Raw genomic sequence first — 27,876 nt, 5'->3', positions numbered from 1 at the left:
TTCCTTTGTCATTATGGGGTATTTTGTGTAGATTGATGAGATGAGGAGAAGCATATATTTAATACATTTTAGAATAAGGTTGTAACTTGACAAAATGTGGAAAACATCAAGGGGTCTGAAAACTTTCCAAATGCACTGTCCATGTTTTTAGAGCGCAAAACCTTTTAGTTTGTGTTTATTGCCATCTAGTGGTCAGAATGTATCTGCATTAGATATACATCTGGTAGAGCTTTGTTTCTTCTGGCAAAGTGAAAGCTGTGAACATGATGTAGTAGTAGAATTAGTCACTCAGTAAGCTGCCTACTCTGAGTGATATCAGATACAAGTGTTCTTTCCATGATGGTTTTTTAAAGCAGTGCATACCTTTCCCAAATGACTGATGATTGGCTGAGAGAAATTGATGATAAAAAGTTTTTTAATGCAGTGATTATTGTTCTTTAATGTTTTTTATAGCAGTTATTACCTTTCCTTAATGGTTTTAATGCAGTGATTACCTTTCCTTAATGGTTTTAATGCAGTGATTACCTTTCTTTAATGTTTTTTAAAGCAGTTATTACCTTTACTTAATGTTTTTAATGCAGTGATTACCTTTACTTAATGTTTTTAATGCAGTGATTACCTTTCCTTAATGGTTTTAATGCAGTGATTACCTTTCTTTAATGTTTTTTAAAGCAGTGATTACCTTTACTTAATGGTTTTAATGCAGTGATTACCTTTACTTAATGTTTTTAATGCAATGATTACCTTTCCTTAATGGTTTTAATGCAGTGATTACCTTTCTTTAATGTTTTTTAAAGCAGTGATTACCTTTACTTAATGGTTTTAATGCAGTGATTACCTTTCTTTAATAATTTTTTAAGCAGTGATTACCTTTACGTAATGTTTTTAATGCAGTGATTACCTTTCCTTAATGTTTTTAATGCAGTGATTACCTTTCTTTAATGTTTTTTAAAGCAGTGATTACCATTCCTTAATGGTTTTAATGCAGTGATTACCTTTACTTAATGTTTTTAATGCAGTGATTACCTTTCCTTAATGGTTTTAATGCAGTGATTACCTTTCTTTAATGTTTTTTAAAGCAGTGATTACCTTTACTTGATGGTTTTAATGCAGTGATTACCTTTACTTAATGTTTTTAATGCAATGATTACCTTTCCTTAATGATTTTTAATGCAGTGATGACCTTTCCTTAATGGTGTTTAATGCAGTGATTACCATTCCTTAATGATTTTTAATGCAGTGATGACCTTTCCTTAATGGTGTTTAATGCAGTGATTACCATTCCTTAATGGTTTTTAATGCAGTGATTACCTTTCCTTAATGGTGTTTAATGCAGTGATTACCTTTCCTTAATGGTGTTTAATGCAGTGATTACCTTTCCTTAATGGTTTTTAATGCAGTGATTACATTTCCTTAATAGTTTTTAATGCAGTGATTTCCTTTCCTTAATGTTTTTTAATGCAGTGATTACCTTTCCTTAATGGTGTTTAATGCAGTGATTACCTTTCCTTAATGGTTTTTAATGCAGTGATTACATTTCCTTAATAGTTTTTAATGCAGTGATTTCCTTTCCTTAATGTTTTTTAATGCAGTGATTACCTTTCCTTAATGGTGTTTAATGCAGTGATTACCTGCTGCAGGTATAGAAAGTGATTTGAATGAGAACATTTCCATGGTAACACATCTATTACTCTCAGTTGGCAAATAGTCAAGGTATTGAAAGCTGGAACAGGGCACGATCTAACTGCTGAGAGAAACAATAGCTTTTCAGCTATTCTGCATCTTGTCCTCCTGTAAAGTGCTTTCTTTTCGAGATGTGGATTTCTAAAACCTGTTCTTGTGTCAGAGACTATAAGATGCTGGTATTCTGGTGTTTTGTTGGGGAGTCTAAGCACATTGCTGGGAGATTAGTGTTTGTTTTATTTCAGCAGAATGTGTCTGTGCATGTATTCACCCGTGTGTGTTCGCCTGTGTGTTCACATGTGTATTCACCTGTGTGTTCACCTGTGTGTATTCACCTGTGTGTATTCACCTGTGTGTATTCACCCGTGTGTGTTCACCTGTATGTGTTCACATGTGTATTCACCTGTGTGTTCACCTGTGTGTGTTCACATGTGTATTCACCTGTGTGTTCACCTGTGTGTATTCACCTGTGTGTATTCACCTGTGTTCACCTGTATTCGCCTGTGTGTATTCATTTACCTGTGTGTGTTCGCCTGTGTGTGTTCACATGTGTATTCACCTGTGTGTTCACCTGTGTGTGTTCACCTGTGTGTATTCATTCACCTGTGTGTGTTCACATGTGTATTCACCTGTGTGTGTTCACCTGTGTGTGTTCACCTGTGTGTGTTCACATGTGTATTCACCTGTGTGTTCACCTGTGTGTATTCATTCACCTGTGTCTGTTCACATGTGTATTCACCTGTGTGTGTTCACCTGTATTCATTCACCTGTGTGTGTTCACATGTGTATTCACCTGTATGTGTTCACCTGTATGTGTTCGCCTGTATGTGTTCACCTCTATGTGTTCACATGTGTATTCGCCTGTATGTGTTCACCTGTATGTGTTCACATGTGTATTCACCTGTATGTGTTCACCTGTGTATTCACCTGTATGTGTTCACCTGTATGTGTTCACCTGTATGTGTTCACATGTATGTGTTCACCTGTATGTGTTCACATGTGTATTCACCTGTGTCTGTTCACCTGTGTGTGTTCACCTGTATGTGTTCACCTGTGTGTGTTCACCTGTATGTGTTCACATGTGTATTCACCTGTATGTGTTCACCTGTGTGTGTTCACCTGTATGTGTTCACCTGTGTGTGTTCACCTGTATGTGTTCACATGTGTATTCGCCTGTGTGTGTTCACCTGTATGTGTTCACATGTGTATTCACCTGTATGTGTTCACCTGTGTGTGTTCACCTGTATGTGTTCACATGTGTATTCACCTGTATGTGTTCACCTGTGTGTGTTCGCCTGTATGTGTTCGCCTGTATGTGTTCACCTGTATGTGTTCGCCTGTATGTGTTCACCTGTATGTGTTTGCATGTATGTGTTCGCCTGTATGTGTTCACCTGTATGTGTTCGCCTGTATGTGTTCACCTGTATGTGTTCACATGTGTATTCGCCTGTATGTGTTCACCTGTATGTGTTCACATGTGTATTCACCTGTATGTGTTCACCTGTATGTGTTCACCTGTATGTGTTCACCTGTATGTGTTCACATGTATGTGTTTGCATGTATGTGTTCGCCTGTATGTGTTCACCTGTATGTGTTCACCTGTGTGTGTTCACCTGTATGTGTTCACATGTGTATTCACCTGTATGTGTTCACCTGTATGTGTTCACATGTATGTGTTCACATGTGTGTTCACCTGTATGTGTTCACTGTATGTGTTCACATGTATGTGTTCACCTGTATGTGTTCACATGTGTGTTCACCTGTATGTGTTCACATGTGTATTCACCTGTATGTGTTCACATGTGTGTTCACATGTATGTGTTCGCCTGTATGTGGTCACATGTATGTGTTCGCCTGTATGTGTTCACATGTGTATTCACCTGTATGTGTTCACCTGTATGTGTTCACCTGTATGTGTTTGCCTGTATGTGTTCGCCTGTATGTGTTCGCCTGTATGTGTTCACATGTATATTCACCTGTATGTGTTCACCTGTGTGTGTTTACCTGTATGTGTTCACATGTGTGTTCACCTGTATGTGTTCACATGTGTATTCACCTGTATGTGTTCACATGTGTATTCACCTGTATGTGTTCACCTGTATGTGTTCACCTGTATGTGTTCGCCTGTATGTGTTCGCCTTTGTGTTCACCTGTATGTGTTCACCTGTATGTGTTCACATGTGTATTCACCTGTATGTGTTCACCTGTGTGTGTTTACCTGTATGTGTTCACATGTGTGTTCACCTGTATGTGTTCACATGTGTGTTCACATGTGTGTTCACCTGTATGTGTTCACATGTGTATTCACCTGTATGTGTTCACCTGTATGTGTTCACATGTGTGTGTTCACCTGTATGTGTTCACATGTGTGTTCACCTGTGTGTGTTCACCTGTGTGTGTTCACCTGTATGTGTTCGCCTGTATGTATTCACCTGTATCTATTTGTGTGTGTGTGTGTGTGTGTGTGTGTGTGTGTGTGTGTGTGTGTGTGTGTGTGTGTGTGTGTGTGTGTGTGTGTGTGTGTGTGTGTGTGTGTGTGTGTGTGTGTGTGTGTGTGTGTGTGTGTGTGTGTGTGTGTGTGTGTGTGTGTGTGTGTTCCTGTAAGGAAGCCAGAAGCTGGATGTACAGGAAGGTTTGGAACTAGTTTTGGACAGGTGAGGAGGGCGCAGTGAGGAGGACATACGACAAATTATGTGTAGGAGTAAAGATTGCTGTTGTGTACAGCTGAGAGGATTTGGGGAAAGGGTAGGGCTGGGGTCATAATCTAACTACTCTGTAGGTCCACTCATCTGTCCACTTCTAAATCCGTCAATGTTGTCTGTGTCTCAGACCACTCTGGCAGGGGTAGAGGGAGCTGACCAGTCTACAGGAGCTCAGTAGTTATCATAAGAAGAGAGCAGCAGAGATTCTCAGTCTACTGCTCCGAGACCTCAGTGAGATAGGAGGCATCATCGGCACCAGTGACCTCAAGGCTGTAAGGACACACAATTAAACAATTACGCAATTAGAATCATACACACATATACACACTGTTATTTAGACAGACATAAACTGTTTGTAACAGGTAATCATGCGCACACACACACACACACACACACACACACACACACACACACACACACACACACACACACACACACACACACACACACACACACACACACACACACACACACACACACACACACACACACACACACACACACACACACACACACACACACACACACACTCAGTCCTGATCTCTCTGCTCTCTGATGAATGAGGTCATCGAGGAGGAGTTCACCATGGCTCGTCTCTACATCAGTAAGATGAAGTCAGAGGTCAAGTCTCTGGTGAACCGCAGCTGGAGAGCTCCCTGGCCGACACCTCCCGCAGGATGCAGGCCAATGAGAAGGATCTGGTCTCCTGTCAGTTACTCATTGCCCAGGTAAACAGGAAGTGGATTTAACATCCATTTCGATATCTTGAAAAAAGAGTATGGAATATTTTCCTTTATTTAGTAGACTATTGTGTTCATGCAGCTTGGTTGGAAAGTGAGACAGTGTCAGCATTATTTTCCTCAGCTGTTAACCCTGTCTCTGCCTGATTGGGTACTTCATGCAGCGCCAGGCTAAAATCACGTCTCTGACAGACTCCATGCAGCGCCAGGCTAAGATCACGTCTCTGACAGACTCCATGCAGCGCCAGGCTAAGATCACGTCTCTGACAGACTCTATGCAGCGCCAGGCTAATATCACGTCTCTGACAGACTCCATGCAGCGCCAGGCTAAGATCACGTCTCTGACAGACTCTATGCAGCGCCAGGCTAAGATCACGTCTCTGACAGACTCCATGCAGCGCCAGGCTAAGATCACGTCTCTGACAGACTCTATGCAGCGCCAGGCTAAGATCACGTCTCTGACAGACTCTATGCAGCGCCAGGCTAAGATCACGTCTCTGACAGACTCTATGCAGCGTCAGGCTAAGATCACGTCTCTGTAACAGACTCCATGCAGCGCCAGGCTAAGATCACGTCTCTGACAGACTCCATGCAGCGCCAGGCTAAGATCACGTCTCTGACAGACTCTATGCAGCGCCAGGCTAAGATCACGTCTCTGACAGACTCTATGCAGCGTCAGGCTAAGATCACGTCTCTGTAACAGACTCCATGCAGCGCCAGGCTAAGATCACGTCTCTGACAGACTCCATGCAGCGCCAGGCTAAGATCACGTCTCTGACAGGCTCCATGCAGCGTCAGGCTAAGATCACGTCTCTGACAGACTCCATGCAGCGTCAGGCTAAGATCACGTCTCTGACAGACTCCATGCAGCGCCAGGCTAAGATCACGTCTCTGACAGACTCCATGCAGCGCCAGGCTAAGATCACGTCTCTGACAGACTCCATGCAGCGCCAGGCTAAGATCACGTCTCTGACAGACTCCATGCAGCGCCAGGCTAAGATCACGTCTCTGACAGACTCCATGCAGCGCCAGGCTAAGATCACGTCTCTGACAGACTCCATGCAGAACGTAGAGCAGAAGAAGAGACCGTTAGAGGAGACCTAGGACTCCCTCGTGGAGGAGGTTCAGGCTCCACACACACAGGCTGAGAAACGCAGAGACCCCCAAACATAAACAAGCCTGTCATCAATCATTACGTCACTTGAAACAATGTTGCTTGCTTTGTCTCCATAGACAAAATGAAGGAGGTGCATGTGATGGATAAACAGAAGGAGCACCTGACCAAACTGCAGGATGCAATAGAGATGAAGGTAAAGATCTCTCTCATCCTCCCTCTCTCCCCTCCTCCCATCCCTCCCCCTTTATCCCCCTTTCTTTTTCCCCCCACTCTTCAAATTCCTGTTAAAGGTAAATCAATTCAACTTGACCCTTGACCCTGTGTTCCCTTCTGCACCCTATAGAAGAGCCTAGAGGAACAGATGGAGAACCATAGAGAGGTCCATCAGAAGCAGCTGTCCCGTCTGAGAGATGAGATGGACCACAAGCAGAGGGTCTTGGAGGAGCTCAAGCAGTGAGAGAGATTTTGGTGTTTCGGAGCCCTTAGGGTCTCCAGGAAAATGTTCAGAGGCACTTTAGCCTCTAAATCTCAAATGTGAAGTTCAGTATTTGTCCAAAAGGGGGCAGCACATGTCTATAAAATCAGAACGGTGTTTTGTCCCTTTCATAACCTGTGCATCACCAATCTTATCCTATTAACTCACACTTACAGTGAAATATTAGTCAATAGACCCATAAACAATATATTTCTGAGTCTCCCTAAGTCTGCCTCTCTTTCTTTTTTAATAGCAGCAGGTGGTAGCTGGTTTTTGCTGTTGGACCTACACATCTCCTCTCCGTTCTGGACCTGAACCCACACTGAGACTGTCTTGGATACTCTTTCTCTATGGATCTGATTATCTAACCACTGGGAACAATCCTCCTCTCCTTCTCTCACCACTCTGCCTTTACTGGGACTTCAGACTCCTCATTCCCAAACAAACACTCTGTATGCCAGATATCCTTATTAAGGTCTCCTCTCCTCATGGCCAAGAGGAAAGAGAGGCTCCTTAATGCTGAACAAGTTCTTTTCATCTCTATCTCCTCCTTTAATCGCTCTTACTCTACCTCTGTGTCTGGTGCTCTCTCTCTTTCTCTTTCTCTCTCGTTCTGTCTTTTTCTTTCTCTCTGAGTGATATTGTGTAATGAGCTACTTTACTGTATGTTGTTGAGGATGCTGTCTCTCTGATGCTCGTTCAGTGTTGTATCTTGTGAAATAGACTGGTTTTCCTATAAGAGAAATTGTGAGAAAAAATGGTTTGGAGGGTCACATTGAATATGGTTGTTTAGGGGTTTCTGCCTGACACCAATACCCTCAAAAACACTAGAATGGCCACAGATGTTGTTAAAGATTAAAAGTCACTGTTATGATTGTAGTGTGTTTTAGAACTCACATAGGGTTACTGATGGCTGTCTGGATCACTTTCAATAGTAGATGTTAGTGTTTTGAAAGTCACACTTTATTTCATAGTGAATTTGGTTGATTTCATTATTTACACAACTTTGATATCAGCTATTTATTTTATACATTTTATTTATGCAACATTGATGTTAGTCATTTGAACATTTGCTTTGACAATATCACACACCAGTGAAGTAACATGAAGAGTTCATGATCAGAGATGACTAATCTACTCTATATATACAGTATGTTTCTCATGTTTTTGAGAAGCACATGGGTGAGATACAGAACAACTATCTCCTTGTGAACTATTAGAATTCCAATTATGTATCCAATATGTGTTTAATCATTGTCCAGCTACAGGAGCAACAGTCTAAAACTGCATTGGTTTGTTGAGATAGAACCTTGAATTTCTTCTTAGGTTTCAGGGGGAGTTGAATCTTTTAATATGTGTCACATGCAAACCCGAGTCGAAATTCTTGAATGAGGTAATACGAAGGCAAATCTGAGGGATCGTACAGCTTAGGAAAATATTCAAATGTAAGGAATTAGAACTAAAAGATGGTCATTCTATTCCTTCCTTTGCTGGGTTTCCTGTTGGGGTTTTAGACTAGATCGTTTCACATACCAGGCTGGTGTTTAAAGCAGAGTGCATTGTGAATAACTGACCTTCTGTAAATGAAGGTATAGGATCACGTACCAAAAAGATGATTGAATACCTGTGGTATTCCGAAGTTGATGAGATGATGAGACCTGTGATTGGTTGGTTCTGCCATGATGCTGATCATCCAATCAGCACATCTTGCAGTGTATGGGTTGTCTGAACTGGAGTATTTGAGTTATAGGGTTTATTAGGGATTTCATGTTTGGTCTTTTTGGATTTACGCTCTCCCCTCGAAAGAAGTAACGCAATCAGAATGGTTTATAAATGATAAATGGTTGTCATTGTTTTCACTGGTCCATTTCCTCCACGTCACTTGTCCACTTGTGATCCACTTGTATTCACAGTGCTAAGTGATAGTCAGACAAATGTTGATGTAGATATAGGCTCTCGCTAATGTACCAAATGAAGTGCTTTGTTGATATCCATGCTTTGTTGATATCCATGCTTTGTTCATATCCATGCTTTGTTCATATCCATGCTTTGTTCATATCCATGCTTTGTTCATATCCATGCTTTGTTCATATCCATGCTTTGTTCATATCCATGCTTTGTTCATATCCATGCTTTGTTCATATCCATGCTTTGTTCATATCCATGCTTTGTTCATATCCATGCTTTGTTCATATCCATGCTTTGTTCATATCCATGCTTTGTTCATGCTTTGTTGATATCCATGCTTTGTTCATATCCATGCTTTGTTCATATCCATGCTTTGTTCATATCCATGCTTTGTTCATATCCATGCTTTGTTGATATCCATGCTTTGTTCATATCCATGCTTTGTTCATATCCATGTTGATATCCATGCTTTGTTGATATCCATGCATATCCATGCTTTGTTCATATCCATGCTTTGTTCTTTGTTGATATCCATGCTTTGTTCATATCCATGCTTTGTTCATATCCATGCTTTGTTCATATCCATGCTTCTTTCATTCTAGTTCACAAAGCCAAGTATTTTTCTGAACTTTGTACGAGGTTTAAAACAAAAAGGCAGTCGGAAATAGCCCACCACATTATGCTGTTGTGAAATGTGTTCTATTACGGTGTCTTTAAACAGGGTAGATGGCATTCTTTCACCCTTCATTCTTACTTCCTGGTGAAAGTCATCAATTTATTTATGTTCCTGGTTTGATGTCTTATAAATATGATTGACCTGTTCTTAAGGTATTCATTATCATGATGACTGAATGATGACTGCTGTCTTCTGTCAAAATACTGAGCTAAATGTCATTTCCTGTTTTTAATTTAATTTATCTGATCGCCTCTCTCTCTCTCTCTCTCTCTCTCTCCAAGTGTCTTTGGGCACTGTTACAAATCCTAACTCTTTGTATGATTGATAGGTTTGTAAAGCAAGTGTTTCTGAGGCAACAATGCACTGCAAGTGTTTCGTGACTGAGACAGGGGAACATGTTGATCAGACTGTTTTCCACGGTTAAAGAGAAGCTATACAGTTGAAGTCGGAAGTTTACATACACTTAGGTTGGAGTCATTAAAAGTTGTTTTTCAACCACTCCACAAATCTCTTGTTAACAAACTATTGTTTTGGCAAGTCGGTTAGGACATGACTTTGTGCATGACACAAGTCATTTTTCCAACAATTGTTTACAAACAGATTATTTGACTTTTAACTTACTGTATCACAATTCCAGTGGGTCAAAAGTTTACATGCACTGAGTTGACTGTGCTTTTAAACAGCTTGGAAAATTCTAGAAAATTATGTCATGGCTTTAGAAGCTTCTGATAGGCTAATTGACATAATGTGAGTCAATTGGAGGTGTACCTGTGGATGTATTTAAAGGCCAACCTTCAAACTCAGTGCCTCTTTGCTTGATATCATGGGAAAATCAAAAGAAATCAGCCAAAACTTCAGAAAAAAAAATTGTAGACTTCCATAAGTCTGGTTCATCCTTGGGAGCAATTTCCAAATGCCTGAAGGTACCACGTTCATCTGTACAAACAATAGTACACAAGTATAAACACCATGGGACCAAGCAGCCGTCATACCGCTCAGGAAGGACATGCGTTCTGTCTCATAGAGATTAATGTACTTTGGTGTCACACTCATGCTGGAGGAAACAGGTACAAAAGTATCTATATCCACAGTAAAACGAGTCCTATATCGATATAACCTGAAAGGCCGCTCAGCAAGGAAGAAGTCACTGCTCCAAAACCGCCATAAAAAAGCCAGACACCGGTTTGCAACTGCACATGGGGACAAAGATTTTTTGGAGAAATGTCCTCTGGTCTGATGAAACAAAAAATAGAACTGTTTGGCCATAATGGCCATTGTTATGTTTGGTGGAAAAGGGGGAGGCCTGCAAGCCGAAGAACACCATCCCAACCGTGAAGTACGGGGGTGGCAGCATCATGTTGTGGGGGTGCTTTGCTGCAGGAGGGACTGGTGCACTTCACAAAATAGATCGCATCATGAGGACGGAAAATTATGTGGATATAGTGAAGCAACATCTCAAGACATCAGTCAGGAAGTTAAAGCTTGGTCGCAAATGGGTCTTCCAAATGGACAATGACCCCAAGCATATTTCCAAAGTTGTGACAAAATGGCTTAAGGACAAAAAGTCAAGGTATTAAGAGTTGCCATCACAAAGCCCTGACCTGAATCCCATAGAAAATGCGTGGGCAGAACTGAAAAAGCGTGTGCGAGCAAGGAGGCCTACAACCTGACTCAGTTACACCAGCTCTGTCAGGAGGAATGGACCAAAATTCACCCAATTTAATGTGGGAAGCTTGTGGAAGACTACCTGAAACGTTTGATCCAAGTTAAACAATTTAAAGGCTATGCTACCAAATACTAAATTAGTGTTTGTAAACTTCTGACCCACTGGGAATGTGATGAAAGAAATCATATCTGAAATAAATAATTCTCTCTACTATATTATTCTCACATTTCACATTCTTAAAATAAAGTGTTGATCCTAACTGACCTAAAACAAGTAATGTTTTACTAGGATTAAATGTCAGGAAAAACGTAGTTTTGTCCTGTCCTGTACCTATTGGCTACCACAACTGTTCTTTTTGGTCAAACTTGTGCAGGTGATGACTGCATGGTGTAAAACTCAAATATCAGATGTCAAGATGTTTTTATTTATTTTTAAGATGACACTGAACAAGTATATTGTTAGCAAACAATAGCCAAAGGCTACTTATTTACATTGGCCTACATAATAATATTGGATCTAGACTGAACCCTTTGTTTCAGACAGAATAAAAAACGGAATATTATTTTAATCAATATGTATTTTTTTCTTGGGAAATGGTGTAATTTTCATATTCAAACATGTGCGGGGGAGAGTTGAGTCATGACATTTGCCCACGCAAGCTTCCACATCCACTTATCCTCGAGAGGCGGACAAAAACTTCACCTGCCCTTCAGCTCCGCCCTCCGGTTGGCTCTCCCGCCTCTTACCCGGTCCCACTGCGCCCGCCGCGCTGCCAACCACCGGGTAGAGTCAACATGGTTCATCCTCCGAAGCTGTAGGCGACGATAAAGACACCTCTCCGTTTTCAACTGAATCCAGAACAGACACTGCCAAAAGTAAGTCAATTGCGCGGTTACACGGTGTTGCATTGGCTCACGTGGGAGGAAGCGCAATAAGTGATTGATAGAGAACAGGCTACAGTTTATATATAGGCACTATTGTCAGTGTTACAGAAAACTGTAAAAACCATCGTCGGATATGGAAATGTTTACAGAAGTGTTAAATTGTGAGGAACCCGAAGCAGCGGTGTAGACCATGTCAAATAATGAACGTTCCTGCTCTGCGCAAATCGTATCAACGACTACATTCATTGTAGTCCATAGTCGTGAACTGTTATCCACCCAGCAGACAGCTGTTGGAGACATGTTTAACAAAGGCCATTGTATTTGGCCCATTGACATAGTGTGAGAAACACTCATGCCCAAAGGTTTACAATTCTTGAGCCATAGGAGAAACTACGGACATCTGTGTGTCTGTACTCTCAGCTATGGACTACTGGCAGAACGGAGAGATGGAAATGTTTATTTAGTGTCACTCACTGCCCATAAATGTGATCCAAACCACAACACAAAACTTTATTATTCAGCAAGTATGAGACAGAATAATGCATTTAGTACACCATATTGTGTTTTTAGTACAGTTAGCATACAATTTGAATCAGTTTAGTTTTTTTCTAGTGGTCTGGAAACCACCCAACCAGACACCCAGACCCCCTCCCTCTCTCTCAGTTCATGTTCAGTAATGACAGTTGCAGTGGCACATGGCCTCTCTGTGTGTCCTGCCTGCCCAGGGATCCACTGCTGACCCCTGTCTCAATCTGTCGCCCATGGCCAAGCCATGGCCACACAGCTTTCAGGAAACAGAAAGGCACAGCCAACAGAAATATATTGCCTTTTGACAGTTTCTATAAGTGTATTTATTTGTCATTTCTTGAGTATTGCTCTCACTCAACATATAGCTGTCACTCATGTAAATGTACAGCTGATACAGTATATAGCTCTGAAATCATAGGCTACCAATATTTGTGTTTGTGTTCGGTCATTAAAGATATTTAATATGAAACTAAATCTAACCAAGGCCTGCTGAAGCATCTGCACTCACTAGATTAGAGGGTACTCTTGGTGCGCTTTGTCCAGACAGCTGCTGGGCTTCTCCGCTTGGTCCCATACACACCAACTGCTGCCACACAACTAAAACAAGCTGAAAACCGACTACTCCCAGACTAGTCTGATGTTATGTGTGTGGGAAGAGTAGGGGGGGGGGGGTGTTGGCATCCCAATGCCACCCCCCATTTACTTGAAGAACAGAGCAGATGCAAAGTGTGGTAACAGAATGACGGTTTGTGCTGTTTGTCTCGTCATTCTGTTACCAAACTTTGCATTAGCATTGTAAATATGTGGGAATGGTTGAAATGACTACCTGTGCATAGAGTTGTATAGTTTGTTTAACATGACAATCATTGGTTTTTGTTTAATATACAATTTAAAGTTTTTAAAATGGAGTGTCTGCATCAGATATCTAGGTTATTAGTTTATAGTAAAAGAGAAGTACGTTTCAGTTTCACGTTGTATTGTCACATGCACAAGTACGGTGAAATAATTAACTTGCAAGCTCTACCCAACAGTGCAGTAATCAATATCAAAATAGGGAAGGGGGGATACCTAGTAAGTTGTATAATTGAATGCAGTCAACTGAAATGTGTCTTCTGCATTTAACCCATACCCTCTGAATCAGAGAGGTGCAGGCGGCTGTCTTAATCAACATCCTCGTCATTGGGGCCTGGGGAGTTGTTGTTGGGGGTTAACTGCCTTGCTCAGGGGTAGAATGACAGATTTAGTCCTTGTCTGCTTGGGGATTCGATCCAGAAACCTTTCAGTTACTGGCCTAACACTCCTACCCGCCACCCGCTATCTAATAAAAATAATACATAATAATAGAAAACACAAGACATTTTGTGTACAATGCAGGAATACTGGAGTAATATGAGACAGATACAGTGCCTTGCGAAAGTATTCGGCCCCCTTGAACTTTGCGACTTTTTGCCACATTTCAGACTTCAAACATAAAGATATAAAACTGTATTTTTTTGTGAAGAATCAACAACAAGTGGGACACAATCATGAAGTGGAACAACATTTATTGGATATTTCAAACTTTTTTTAACAAATCAAAAACTGAAAAATTGGGTGTGCAAAATTATTCAGCCCCTTTATTTTCAATGCAGCAAACTCTCTCCAGAAGTTCAGTGAGGATCTCTGAATGATCCAATGTTGACCTAAATGACTAATGATGATAAATACAATCCACCTGTGTGTAATCAAGTCTCCGTATAAATGCACCTGCACTGTGATAGTCTCAGAGGTCCGTTAAAAGGAACACACCAGGCAGGTCCGAGATACTGTTGTGAAGAAGTCCAAAGCCGGATTTGGATACAAAAAGATTTCCCAAGCTTTAAACATCCCAAGGAACACTGTGCAAACGATAATATTGAAATGGAAGGAGTATCAGACCACTGCAAATCTACCAAGACCTGGCCGTCCCTGTAAACTTTCAGCTCATACAAGGAGAAGACTGATCAGAGATGCAGCCAAGAGGCCCATGATCACTCTGGATGAACTGCAGAGATCTACAGCTGAGGTGGGAGACTCTGTCCATAGGACAACAATTAGTCGTATATTGCACAAATCTGGCATTTATGGAAGAGTGACAAGAAGAAAGCCATTTCTTAAAGATATCCATTAAAAGTGTTGTTTAAAGTTTGCCACAAGCCACCTGGGAGACACACCAAACATGTGGAAGAAGGTGCTCTGGTCAGATGATACCAAAATTTAACTTTTTGGCAACAATGCAAAACGTTATGTTTGGCGTAAAAGCAACACCCTGAACACACTATCCCCACTGTCAAACATGGTGGTGGCAGCATCATGGTTTGGGCCTGCTTTTCTTCAGCAGGGACAGGGAAGATTGTTCAAATTGATGGGAAGATGGATGGAGCCAAATACAGGACCATTCTGGAAGAAAACCTGATGGAGTCTGCAAAAGACCAGAGACTGGGACGGAGATTTGTCTTCCAACAAGACAATGATCCAAAACATAAAGTAAAATCTACAATGGAATGGTTCAAAAATAAACATATCCAGGTGTTAGAATGGCCAAGTCAAAGTCCAGACCTGAATCCAATCGAGAATCTGTGGAAAGAACTGAAAACTGCTGTTCACAAATGCTCTCCATCCAACCTCACTGAGCTCGAGCTGTTTTGCAAGGAGGAATGGGAAAAAATGTCAGTCTCTCGATGTGCAAAACTGATAGAAACATACCCCAAGCGACTTACAGCTGTAATCGCAGCAAAAGGTGGCGCTACAAAGTATTAATTTAAGGGGGCTGAATAATTTTGCACGCCCAATTTTTCAGTTTTTGATTTGTTAAAAAAGTTTGAAATATCAAATAAATGTTGTTCCACTTCATGATTGTGTCCCACTTGTTGTTGATTCTTCACAAAAAAATACAGTTTTATATCTTTATGTTTGAAGCCTGAAATGTGGCAAAAGGTCGCAAAGTTCAAGGGGGCCGAATACTTTCGCAAGACACTGTATATACATGTAGGCGAGGGATTAGGACAATGACCTGTAGCAGGATAAATAACTATAAACAATCTGTGAAGACAGGCTAATGCTAATGCTAATGCTATGGATAGATTAGATAACAGAATATGATTTTTTTTAATGATTGGTTTACGACTCAAGAGTTTATCTGATAAGAACACATGTCATAATTAATCATTGGTGATAAATCAAATTTTATTTATATAGCCCTTCGTACATCAGCTGATACCTCAAAGTGCTGTACAGAAACCCAGCCTAAAATCTCAAACAGCAAGCAATGCAGGTGTAGAAGCACGGTGGCTAGGAAAAACTCCCTAGAAAGGCCAAAGCCCTTGCTTTGACAGGAAGCCAGTGTAGAGAGGCTAGCACTGGAGTAATATGATCAAATTTTTTGGTTCTAGTCAGGATTTTAGCAGCCGTATTTAGCACTAACTGAAGTTTATTTAGTGCTTTATCCGGGTAGCCTGAAAGTAGAGCATTGCAGTAGGCTAACCTAGAAGTGACAAAAGCATGGATTAATTTTTCTGCATCATTTTTGGACAAAGTTTCTGATTTTTGCAATATTACGTAGATGGAAAAAAGCTGTCCTCGAAATGGTCTTGATATGTTCTTCAAAAGAGAGATGAGGGTCCAGAGTAACGCCGAGGTCCTTCATAGTTTTATTTGAGACGACTGTACAACCATTAAGATTAATTGTCAGTTTCAACAGAAGATCTCTTTGTTTCTTGGGACCTATAACAAGCATCCCTGTTTTGTCCGAGTTTAAAAGTAGAAAGTTTGCAGCCATCCACTTCCTTATGTCTGAAACACATGCTTCTAGCGAGGGCAATTTTGGGGCTTCACCATGTTTCATTGAAATGTACAGCTGTGTGTCATCCGCATAGCAGTGAAAGTTAACATTATGTTTTCGAATAACATCCCCAAGAGGTAAAATGTATAGTGAAAACAATAGTGGTCCTAAAACGGAATCTTGAGGAACACCAAAATTTACAGTTGATTTGTCAGAGGACAAACCATTCACAGAGACAAACTGATATCTTTCCGACAGATAAGATCTAAACCAGGCCAGAACATGTCCGTGTAGACCAATTTGGGTTTCCAATCTCTCCAAAAGAATGTGGTGATCGATGGTATCAAAAGCAGCACTAAGGTCTAGGAGCACGAGGACAGATGCAGAGCCTCGGTCCGATGCCATTAAAATGTCATTTACCACCTTCACAAGTGCCGTCTCAGTGCTATGATGGGGTCTAAAACCAGACTGAAGCATTTCGTATACATTGTTTGTCTTCAGGAAGGCAGTGAGTTGCTGCGCAACAGCCTTCTCTAAAAAATTTGAGAGGAATGGAAGATTCGATATAGGCCGATAGTTTTTTATATTTTCTGGGTCAAGGTTTGGCTTTTTAAAGAGAGGCTTTATTACTGCCACTTTTAGTGAGTTTGGTACACATCCAGTGGATAGAGAGCCGTTTATTATGTTCAACATAGGAGGGCCAAGCACAGGAAGCAGCTCTTTCAGTAGTTTAGTTGGAATAGGGTCCAGTATGCAGCTTGAAGGTTTAGAGGCCATGATTATTTTCATCATTGTGTCAGGAGATATAGTACTAAAACACTTGAGCATCTCTCTTGATCCTAGGTCCTGGCAGAGTTGTGCAGATTCAGGACAACTGAGGTTTGGAGGAATACGCAGGTTTAAAGAGGAGTCCGTAATTTGCTTTCTAATAATCATAATCTTTTCCTCAAAGAAGTTCATGAATTTATCACTGCTAAAGTGAAAGTCATCCTCTCTTGGGGAATGCTGCTTTTTAGTTAGCTTTGCGACAGTATCAAAAAGGAATTTCGGATTGTTCTTATTTTCCTCAATTAAGTTAGAAAAATAGGATGATCGAGCAGCAGTAAGGGCTCTTCGGTACTGCACGGTACCGTCTTTCCAAGCTAGTCGGAAGACTTCTAGTTTGGTGTGGCGCCATTTCCGTTCCAATTTTCTGGAAGCTTGCTTCAGAGCTCGGGTATTTTCTGTGTACCAGGGAGCTAGTTTCTTATGAGAAATGTTTTTAGTTTTTAGGGGTGCAACTGCATCTAGGGTATTGCGCAAGGTTAAATTGAGATCCTCAGTTAGGTGGTTAACTGATTTTTGTCCTCTGGCGTCCTTGGGTAGGCAGAGGGAGTCTGGAAGGGCATCAAGGAATCTTTGTGTTGTCTGTGAATTTATAGCACGACTTTTGATGTGGTCCTTGGTTGGGGTCTGAGCAGATTATTTGTTGCAATTGCAAACATAATAAAATGGCGGTCCGATAGTCCAGGATTATGAGGAAAAACATTAAGATCCACAACATTTATTCCATGGGACAAAACTAGGTCCAGCGTATGACTGTGACAGTGAGTGGGTCCAGAGACATGTTGGACAAAACCCACTGAGTCGATGATGGCTCCGAAAGCCTTTTGGAGTGGGTCTGTGAATATTAAAGTCACCAAAGATTAGAATATTATCTGCTATGACTACAAGGTCCGATAGGAATTCAGGGAACTCAGTGAGAAATGCTGTATAAGGCCCAGGAGGCCTGTAAACAGTAGCTATAAAAAGTGATTGAGTAGGCTGCATAGATTTCATGACTAGAAGCTCAAAAGACGAAAATGTCTTTTTTTTTTTGTAAATTGAAATTTGCTATCGTAAATGTTAGCAACACCTCCGCCTTTGCGGGATGCACGGGGGATATGGTCACTCATGTAGCCAGGAGGTGAGGCCTCATTTAACACAGTAAATTCATCAGGCTTAAGCCATGTTTCAGTCAGGCCAATCACATCAAGATTATGATCAGTGATTAGTTAATTGACTAGAATTGCCTTTGAAGTAAGGGATCTAACATTAAGTAGCCCTATTTTGAGATGTGAGGTATCATGATCTCTTTCAGTAATGACAGGAATGGAGGTGGTCTTTATCCTAGTGAGATTGCTAAGGCGAACACCGCCATGTTTAGTTTTGCCCAACCTAGGTCGAGGCACAGACACGGTCTCAATGGTGATAGCTGAGCTGACTACACTGACTGTGCTAGTGGCAGACTCCACTATGCTGGCAGGCTGGCTAACAGCCTGCTGCCTGGCCTGCACCCTATTTCATTGTGGAGCTAGAGGAGTTAGAGCCCTGTCTATGTTGGCAGATAAGATGAGAGCACCCCTCCAGCTAGGATGGAGTCAGTCACTCCTCAGCAGGTCAGGCTTGGTCCTGTTTGTGGGTGAGTCCCAGAAAGAGGGCCAATTATCTACAAATTCTATCTTTTGGGAGGGGCAGAAAACAGTTTTCAACCAGCGATTGAGTTGTGAGACTCTGATGTAGAGCTCATCACTCCCCCTAACTGGGAGGGGGCCAGAGACAATTACTCGATGCCGACACATCTTTCTAGCTGATATGCACGCAGAAGCTATGTGATACCATCTAATATAATATACCACCACCTTCTGAGTAGGCCTAATCTGAATCTTGATAAGTACAGTAGATGTGTTGAACATGTTTTTTTGTTATTTCAGCAAAGCAGTAAATAAGTGGAAGCTCTGGTTTCAATTAAAAATATATACATGTTTTTTTTGTTTTTGTTTAAAAAGTATCTTCTTCGGAGAAGGCATTGTGTTTTTCAAAATACTGTCTGGATGTAACGAACAACAGAATTAACTAAATTACATAAAAGTAACATTGTAGTTACTGTTATCAACCGTAACCTCAATGTGGATCCAAGGCTTGTTCACTGTCCGGCTTTTCCCTATGGAGAGAGGGAAGGAGACAGATGGAGAGATGTATAGACGGAGTGAGAGAGTGATGGAGGGTGGTGTGGGGTAAGATGACCAGAGAGATGGCAAAGGTGGAGAGGGAAAAATTAGTTTTCAGTTTTCATTCAGTCTTCTCAGTTTTTAACCCCCCGTTGAATCCCCCTCCAAACAAACCTACTGTAATAGGTCAAATCAAATGTTATTTGTCACATGCGCCGAATACAACAGGTGTAGACCTTGCAGTGAAATGCTTACTTACCGGTACCGAGTCAATGTGCAGGGGTACAGGTTAGTCGAGGTAATTTGTACACGTAGGTAGGGGTAAAGTGACTATGCAAAGATACATGCATTAATACTAAAAGAAAGCTACATATTATATAAACTATTATATAAAATAGCTGCTCACTTACAGTAGTTTGTGAGCATTTTCTTCCCTTTAAGACTCAATGGAATCTTGCCAAAGAGAATCAAGTTGGATGACCAGATGGAAACAGTTTTGTTCAGAAGGCGTTTAGATAAACAGCGTAGCGGTTCGAACATTGGACTAGTAACCGAAAGTAGGAACTGAAGTAACCGAAAGGTTGCACGATCGAATCCCTGAGCTGACAAGGTAAAAAATCTGTCGTTCTGCCCCTGAACTACGCAGTTAACCCACTGTTCCTAGGCCATCAATGAAAATAAGAATTTGTTCTTAACCGACTTGCCTGGTTAAATAAAGACAAAAGGAGGTAACCTTAGTGAAACAGAACATAACATTACATGATTATGTCGTATGATAATTATCCAGGGTCAGGAAGAACCCATATCTTCTTCACATCAGAGCTTTGAGGTGTAGGATCTTAATGAAGCCATGTAAAATGTCTCAGCCCTGAGGCTGCAGTGCACATCCGTCACAGGTGTCATGCCATTGTCATGCCGCCTACCTACCGGTTTATGTCATTGACAAGATGAAGACAGGATGTCATTGTGTGTAGAGAGAGATTGATGGACTTCCCCTACTTGGGCTTCCCCCCCCCCATACTTAAACATAGTTACCTCAGGAAATCTGCCTCCCTGTGGGGTCTTGAGAAATCCCCAGTCAAATTAAATTCATATTAAATGCATACAACATTTCCACATTATTCTCATTTGACTGGTAGTTTTCCAACCCATGATGTCAAAAGAAATAATCCCCATCGATGTGTCATTGTTGACACAAGGGAGTGGATGAAGGGAGGTGATGGTCCCTGTCCAGGGGTGAATTTATGGTTCAAAGACAAACAGGTTGTTACAATGACTGATAAGAGTGGCTTACGACCGCAAATGTCCCATTGTGTCCTACCTGAGGAAAACGTGTAGGAACTCATGAGGTTATCTTTAATCAACATTTTAAGCAAGATAGGGTAAAGCAGAAAGAGAGGTGGGAGAGATTTGTCTGAAAACTTTATTTTACTAGGCAAGTCAGTTAAGAACAAATTCTTATTTTCAATGACGGCCTAGGAACAGTGGGTTAACTGCCTGTTCAGGGGCAGAACAACAGATTTGTACCTTGTCAGCTCAGGGATTTGAACTTGCAACCTTTCGGTTACTAGTCCAATGCTCTAACCACTCGGTTACCCTGAATAAGAAAGTGCCAAAGCTTTATTTAATTTTGTTGCAATACTGACTCGTGAATACTTACTAAACTCTGTCATGGATCTGCCTTTCAGAGTGGGAGTGGGCTCTCTCTGGTTAGTCTCCAAGATGGTGAATCACACGTGTTGTGGAAAGACCTCATGGCCATAAACAGAACACCCAAATCTTCATTTCCAATCCTGTCCCAAATGTGTTGATCTTAATGTTGGCACCTGTGACCAAAAGCTGTTTTGTCCTGGCAAAAGATTGAATGCCTAAGCAAATGGTTCATCATTGGACTGTTGAGTTAAGCGTAGCTCCAACAACTCTGACCCAGGAGAGACCTACGCAGGGCGTTGTCTGATTGAATCTCCGCCATGGCACTGCCCAATAAAATGCCCAGGTTGCAGCCCCATCAATATCAACGGCTTTGCACTCAGGTGACACAGGAGAGAAGGGTTTACAATCCTCAACCTAGCTGGATAAAACGTCCAGACATCTCTATTCAATTACCTGGGTCCAGGTGGGACAGGTGAAGAAGTTTCATTTAATCTTAATCGGAAAAGGTTATTCTGGGATAGAATCCAATCTCTCATCATCTCTACAGATTAGATCTCGGAGGAGCAAGGTCGATGAAGGTAGAGGCAGACTGACAGGGACAATGGCCCAATAGCCTGCTCTTCTGTGTCACTGAAGGTTTGAACGGTCCAATTATACAGCGTATTAAACCAGAGAGAGAGACTCCACCCAACTGAATAGTTCCTCTTCGAAATTGCAGGAGGAATGCTGTGATATAAAATCAGCTTTCCCAAGGCAAAGATGGGGGTATCTGATGTAAAGACAGACCCAACATACTCTAAGTCATGGTTATTCATTTCAAATCAATTGAGCATTTTGGGCACACAAAAATACAAACATTGAAAAGTTTCACAATAAAGTCCACAACCAAGTAATGCATATTTCTAATTGAGTACTTCAAAACCCTCCAGAAGAAAACATTGTAGAATGAGTAGATCACTACATCAACAAATTTAATAGCATCATAACTCAGAACAGTAAATACAAATACAATGAATTCAATACCCATTTAACAAAAATGTTATTTTTCAAAAACATTACAGGCTACGTAGACCGGCTCCTGCATCTTCTCTTCAACGAGGTCACGCTCTGACCCTTGTGAGGAAGCTGTGCGAGCTGTCCATCCCAGGACCCCTGTCTGCCCAGTTTTAGAAGCCTGACAAGGAGGAGGCTATAGCTGGCGTTGTCTCTCGCTTCAATTTTGGGGGGTGACTGAAAAGGGTACATGGGTCTATAAGGCTGCTTTCCCACGGGAACCGCGGGTCCCGACCGAGATCATTGCGGCGCGGTCGGCATCTTTCATGCTGTGGTTGGGAGCAGGTGGTCAGATCAGACTTTGGGATGAAAATATTTTTGTTGTCCTGACGATTATTGAGAAACGGCTGTCTTTTTATTTGTATGCGTTAGCCAAGGTCTATCTATTGTAATTAAAGCACATCTTTGTTGCATTATTCACACACTCTCATAGTTCACTGCTTCAAGTTAAGTAGCCTACCTCTCCTCCTAGTTGGGCGTGCCAGATCAAGTGTGTCTAGTATATGTGTGCTCTCAATGAAGTAGAGTAGGCTGCCTATGCTGGGGGGAGAATCACAGGGCAGTTATCTTTCCAAAGAAGTGTACTTCTTAAAAAATAATTAGGCTATAGTTTACTACAGCTATATGCTGTTTTTCACACATTACAGCAGTGGTTCATAGGTAGCTGGTAAATGGTTGGACATGAACTGTACCACACACTTCATCCCAAAGTCTGATCTCACCAGCATGAAAGATGCCGACCGCGCCGCAATGATCTCGGTCGAGTTAGATTACTTGTTGGTTATTACTGCATTGTCGGAACTAGAAGCACAAGCATTTCGCTACACTCGTATTAACATCTGCTAACCATGTGTATGTGACAAATAAAATTTGATTTGATTTGACACTAGAGCTGCGCAATATGGACAAAAATCAATATTGAAATAAATGACTTGAATTGATACGATAACTATAAATAGAACAATATGTTTATAACAATGTGCTGTTTGTTTTTAATTACCCTTTAAACTACAACTACTTGTATCTACTACTATGGTTGTAACCATCAATTGTCTCATTTAACAATAACCCATATCAAACTTCACATTTCTCTAGTATAGGCTGCTTATCGTAATGAAATTATATCAGCTAAATTCCTGTGATAAGTGAGCGGTATGGTCCGTGTCCACAGTATAGTCCGTGTCCACAGTATGGTCCATGTCCACAGTATGGTCCATGTCCATAATAATGAGCGGTATGGTCCATGTCCACAGTATGGCCCGTGTCCACAGTATGGCCCGTGTCCACAGTATAGTCCGTGTCCACAGTATGGTCCATGTCCACAGTATGGTCCATGTCCATAATAATGAGCAGTATGGTCCATGTCCACAGTATGGTCCATGTCCATAATAATGAGCAGTATGGTCCATGTCCACAGTATGGCCCGTGTCCATAATAATGAGCTGTATGGTCCATGTCCATAATAATGAGCTGTATGGTCTGTGTCCACAGTATGGCCCGTGTCCATAATAATGAGCGGTATGGTCCATGTCCATAATAATGAGCTGTATGGTCTGTGTCCACAGTATGGTCTGTGTCCATAATAATGAGCTGTATGGTCTGTGTCCATAATAATGAGCGATATGGTCCATGTCCACAGCATGGCCCGTGTCCACAGTATGGCCCGTGTCCACAGTATGGGCCACAGTGTCCAATAATGGTCCGTGTGAGTATGGTCCATGTCCACAGTGTGGTCCATGTCCCAGTATGGTCCGTGTGTCCATATGGTCCGTGTCCAATGGTCCGTGTCCACAGTATGGCCCGTGTCCACAGTATGGTCCGTGTCCACAGTATGGTCCGTGTCCACAGTATGGTCCATGTCCACAGTATGGTCCGTGTCCACAGTATGGTCCGTGTCCACAGTATGGTCCGTGTCCACAGTATGGTCCATGTCCACAGTGTGGTCCATGTCCACAGTATGGTCCGTGTCCACAGTATGGTCCGTGTCCACAGTATGGTCCGTGTCCACAGTATGGCCCGTGTCCACAGTATGGCCCGTGTCCACAGTATGGTCCGTGTCCACAGTATGGTCCGTGTCCACAGTATGGTCCATGTCCATAATAATGAGCGGTATGGTCCATGTCCACAGTATGGTCCGTGTCCACAGTATGGTCCGTGTCCATAATAATGAGCGGTATGGTCCGTGTCCACAGTATGGTCCATGTCCACAGTATGGTCCATGTACATAATAAGTGAGCTGTATGACCCGTGTCCATAATAATGAGCTGTATGGTCCATGTCCATAATAATGAGCTGTATGGTCCGTGTCGATAATAGTGAGGTGTATGGTCCATGTCCATAATAATGAGCGATATGGTCCATGTCCATAATAATGAGCGGTATGGTCCATGTCCACAGTATAGTCCGTGTCCATAATAATGAGCGGTATGGTCCATGTCCACAGTATGGTCCGTGTCCATAATAATTGAGCTGTATGGTCCGTGTCCATAATAATGAGCTGTATGGTCCGTGTCCATAATAATGAGCTGTATGGTCCATGTCCACAGTATGGTCCGTGTCCACAGTATGGTCCGTGTCCACAGTATGGTCAGTGTCAATAATAATGAGCTGTATGGTCCATGTCCACAGTATGGTCCATGTCCACAGTATGGTCCGTGTCCACAGTATGGTCCGTGTCCATAATAATGAGCGGTATGGTCCGTGTCCACAGTATGGTCCATGTCCACAGTATGGTCCATGTCCATAATAAGTGAGCTGTATGGCCCGTGTCCATAATAATGAGCTGTATGGTCCATGTCCATAATAATGAGCTGTATGGTCCGTGTCCATAATAGTGAGGTGTATGGTCCATGTCCATAATAATGAGCGATATGGTCCATGTCCATAATAATGAGCGGTATGGTCCATGTCCACAGTATGGTCCGTGTCCATAATAATGAGCGGTATGGTCCATGTCCACAGTATGGTCCGTGTCCATAATAATTGAGCTGTATGGTCCGTGTCCATAATAATGAGCTGTATGGTCCGTGTCCATAATAATGAGCTGTATGGTCCATGTCCACAGTATGGTCCGTGTCCATAATAATTGAGCTGTATGGTCTGTGTCCATAATAATGAGCGGTATGGTCCATGTCCACAGTATGGTCCATGTCCATAATAATGAGCGATATGGTCCATGTCCATAATAATGAGCGGTATGGTCCGTGTCCATAATAATGAGCGGTATGGTCCATGTCCACAGTATGGTCCGTGTCCATAATAATTGAGCTGTATGGTCCGTGTCCATAATAATGAGCTGTATGGTCCGTGTCCATAATAATGAGCTGTATGGTCCATGTCCACAGTATGGTCCGTGTCCATAATAATTGAGCTGTATGGTCCGTGTCCATAATAATGAGCGGTATGGTCCATGTCCACAGTATGGTCCGTGTCCATAATAATGAGCTGTATGGTCCGTGTCCATAATAATGAGCTGTATGGTCCGTGTCCATAATAATGAGCTGTATGGTCCATGTCCATAATAGTGAGCTGTATGGTCCGTGTCCATAATAGTGAGCTGTATGGTCCATGTCCATAATAGTGAGTTGTATGGTCCATGTCCACAGTATGGTCCGTGTCCATAATAGTGAGCTGTATGGTCCATGTCCATAATAATGAGCTGTATGGTCCATGTCCACAGTATGGTCCGTGTCCATAATAATGAGCTGTATGGTCCGTGTCCATAATAATGAGCGGTATGGTCCATGTCCACAGTATGGTCCGTGTCCATAATAATGAGCTGTATGGTCCGTGTCCATAATAATGAGCTGTATGGTCCATGTCCATAATAGTGAGCTGTATGGTCCATGTCCATAATAATGAGCTGTATGGTCCGTGTCCATAATAGTGAGGTGTATGGTCCATGTCCATAATAATGAGCGATATGGTCCATGTCCATAATAATGAGCGGTATGGTCCATGTCCACAGTATGGTCCGTGTCCATAATAATGAGCGGTATGGTCCATGTCCATAATAATGAGCGGTATGGTCCATGTCCACAGTATGGTCCGTGTCCATAATAATGGAGCTGTATGGTCCGTGTCCATAATAATGAGCTGTATGGTCCGTGTCCATAATAATGAGCTGTATGGTCCATGTCCACAGTATGGTCTGTGTCCATAATAATTGAGCTGTATGGTCCGTGTCCATAATAATGAGCGGTATGGTCCATGTCCACAGTATGGTCCGTGTCCATAATAATGAGCTGTATGGTCCGTGTCCATAATAATGAGCTGTATGGTCCGTGTCCATAATAATGAGCTGTATGGTCCATGTCCATAATAGTGAGCTGTATGGTCCGTGTCCATAATAGTGAGCTGTATGGTCCATGTCCATAATAGTGAGTTGTATGGTCCATGTCCACAGTATGGTCCGTGTCCATAATAGTGAGCTGTATGGTCCATGTCCATAATAATGAGCTGTATGGTCCGTGTCCATAATAGTGAGTTGTATGGTTCATGTCCATAATAGTGAGTTGTATGGTCCATGTCCATAATAATGAGCTGTATGGTCCATGTGCACAGTATGGTCCGTGTCCATAATAATGAGCTGTATGGTCCGTGTCCATAATAATGAGCGGTATGGTCCATGTCCACAGTATGGTCCATGTCCATAATAATGAGCTGTATGGTCCGTGTCCATAATAATGAGCTGTATGGTCCGTGTCCATAATAATGAGCGGTATGGTCCGTGTCCACAGTATGGTCCATGTCCACAGTATGGTCCGTGTCCATAATAATGAGCTGTATGGTCCGTGTCCATAATAATGAGCTGTATGGTCCGTGTCCATAATAATGAGCTGTATGGTCCATGTCCATAATAGTGAGCTGTATGGTCCGTGTCCATAATAGTGAGCTGTATGGTCCATGTCCATAATAGTGAGTTGTATGGTCCATGTCCACAGTATGGTCCATGTCCATAATAATGAGCTGTATGGTCCGTGTCCATAATAGTGAGTTGTATGGTTCATGTCCATAATAGTGAGTTGTATGGTCCATGTCCATAATAATGAGCTGTATGGTCCATGTCCACAGTATGGTCCGTGTCCATAATAATGAGCTGTATGGTCCGTGTCCATAATAATGAGCTGTATGGTCCGTGTCCATAATAATGAGCGGTATGGTCCGTGTCCACAGTATGGTCCATGTCCACAGTATGGTCCGTGTCCATAATAATGAGCTGTATGGTCCGTGTCCATAATAATGAGCTGTATGGTCCGTGTCCATAATAATGAGCTGTATGGTCCGTGTCCATAATCATGAGCTGTATGGTCCATGTCCATAATAATGAGCTGTATGGTCCATGTCCACAGTATGGTCAGTGTCCATAATAAGTGAGCTGTATGGTCCATGTCCACATTATGGTCCGTGTCCATAATAATTGAGCTGTATGGTCCATGTCCATAATAATTGAGCTGTATGGTCCATGTCCACAGTATGGTCAGTGTCCATAATAAGTGAGCTGTATGGTCCATGTCCACATTATGGTCCGTGTCCATAATAATGAGCGGTATGGTCCATGTCCACAGTATGGTCCGTGTCCATAATAATGAGCTGTATGGTCCGTGTCCATAATAATGAGCTGTATGGTCCATGTCCATAATAGTGAGCTGTATGGTCCATGTCCATAATAATGAGCTGTATGGTCCGTGTCCATAATAATGAGCGGTATGGTCCATGTCCACAGTATGGTCCGTGTCCATAATAATGAGCTGTATGGTCCGTGTCCATAATAGTGAGCTGTATGGTCCATGTCCATAATAATGAGCGATATGGTCCATGTCCATAATAATGAGCGGTATGGTCCATGTCCACAGTATGGTCCGTGTCCATAATAATGAGCGGTATGGTCCATGTCCATAATAATGAGCGGTATGGTCCATGTCCACAGTATGGTCCGTGTCCATAATAATTGAGCTGTATGGTCCGTGTCCATAATAATGAGCTGTATGGTCCGTGTCCATAATAATGAGCTGTATGGTCCA

General features: G+C 42.0%; 2 protein-coding genes across 2 annotated transcripts in view; both read left to right on the top strand.

Annotated features, from left to right (window-relative positions):
- The window catches only part of LOC123990645 (kinesin heavy chain-like), a 26,864-nt gene extending 17,927 nt beyond the window's left edge, over positions 1–8,937 (top strand). Inside the window, exons 5-12 of the mRNA XM_046291392.1 lie at positions 4,293–4,337; positions 4,532–4,657; positions 5,030–5,113; positions 5,290–5,641; positions 5,829–6,152; positions 6,359–6,435; positions 6,586–6,695; positions 6,971–8,937. Of these exons, the coding sequence (XP_046147348.1) occupies positions 4,293–4,337; positions 4,532–4,657; positions 5,030–5,113; positions 5,290–5,641; positions 5,829–6,152; positions 6,359–6,435; positions 6,586–6,695; positions 6,971–6,983 (1,131 nt within the window). The 3' untranslated portion in view covers positions 6,984–8,937. The remainder of the gene's footprint in view (positions 1–4,292; positions 4,338–4,531; positions 4,658–5,029; positions 5,114–5,289; positions 5,642–5,828; positions 6,153–6,358; positions 6,436–6,585; positions 6,696–6,970) is intronic.
- A 2,705-nt stretch (positions 8,938–11,642) lies between these two features.
- Positions 11,643–27,876, top strand: part of LOC124048561 (ly6/PLAUR domain-containing protein 6B-like) — a 57,803-nt gene continuing 41,569 nt past the window's right edge. Inside the window, exon 1 of the mRNA XM_046369478.1 lies at positions 11,643–11,842. The gene's annotated coding sequence lies outside the window, so the exon portion shown is untranslated. The remainder of the gene's footprint in view (positions 11,843–27,876) is intronic.

This window comes from Oncorhynchus gorbuscha, linkage group LG01 (genome assembly GCF_021184085.1).
Source record: "Oncorhynchus gorbuscha isolate QuinsamMale2020 ecotype Even-year linkage group LG01, OgorEven_v1.0, whole genome shotgun sequence".
Taxonomy (NCBI): Eukaryota; Metazoa; Chordata; class Actinopteri; order Salmoniformes; family Salmonidae; genus Oncorhynchus; species Oncorhynchus gorbuscha.
Note: the sequence above shows the minus strand (reverse complement) of the source record. Positions and strands in the feature narration are given on the sequence as shown.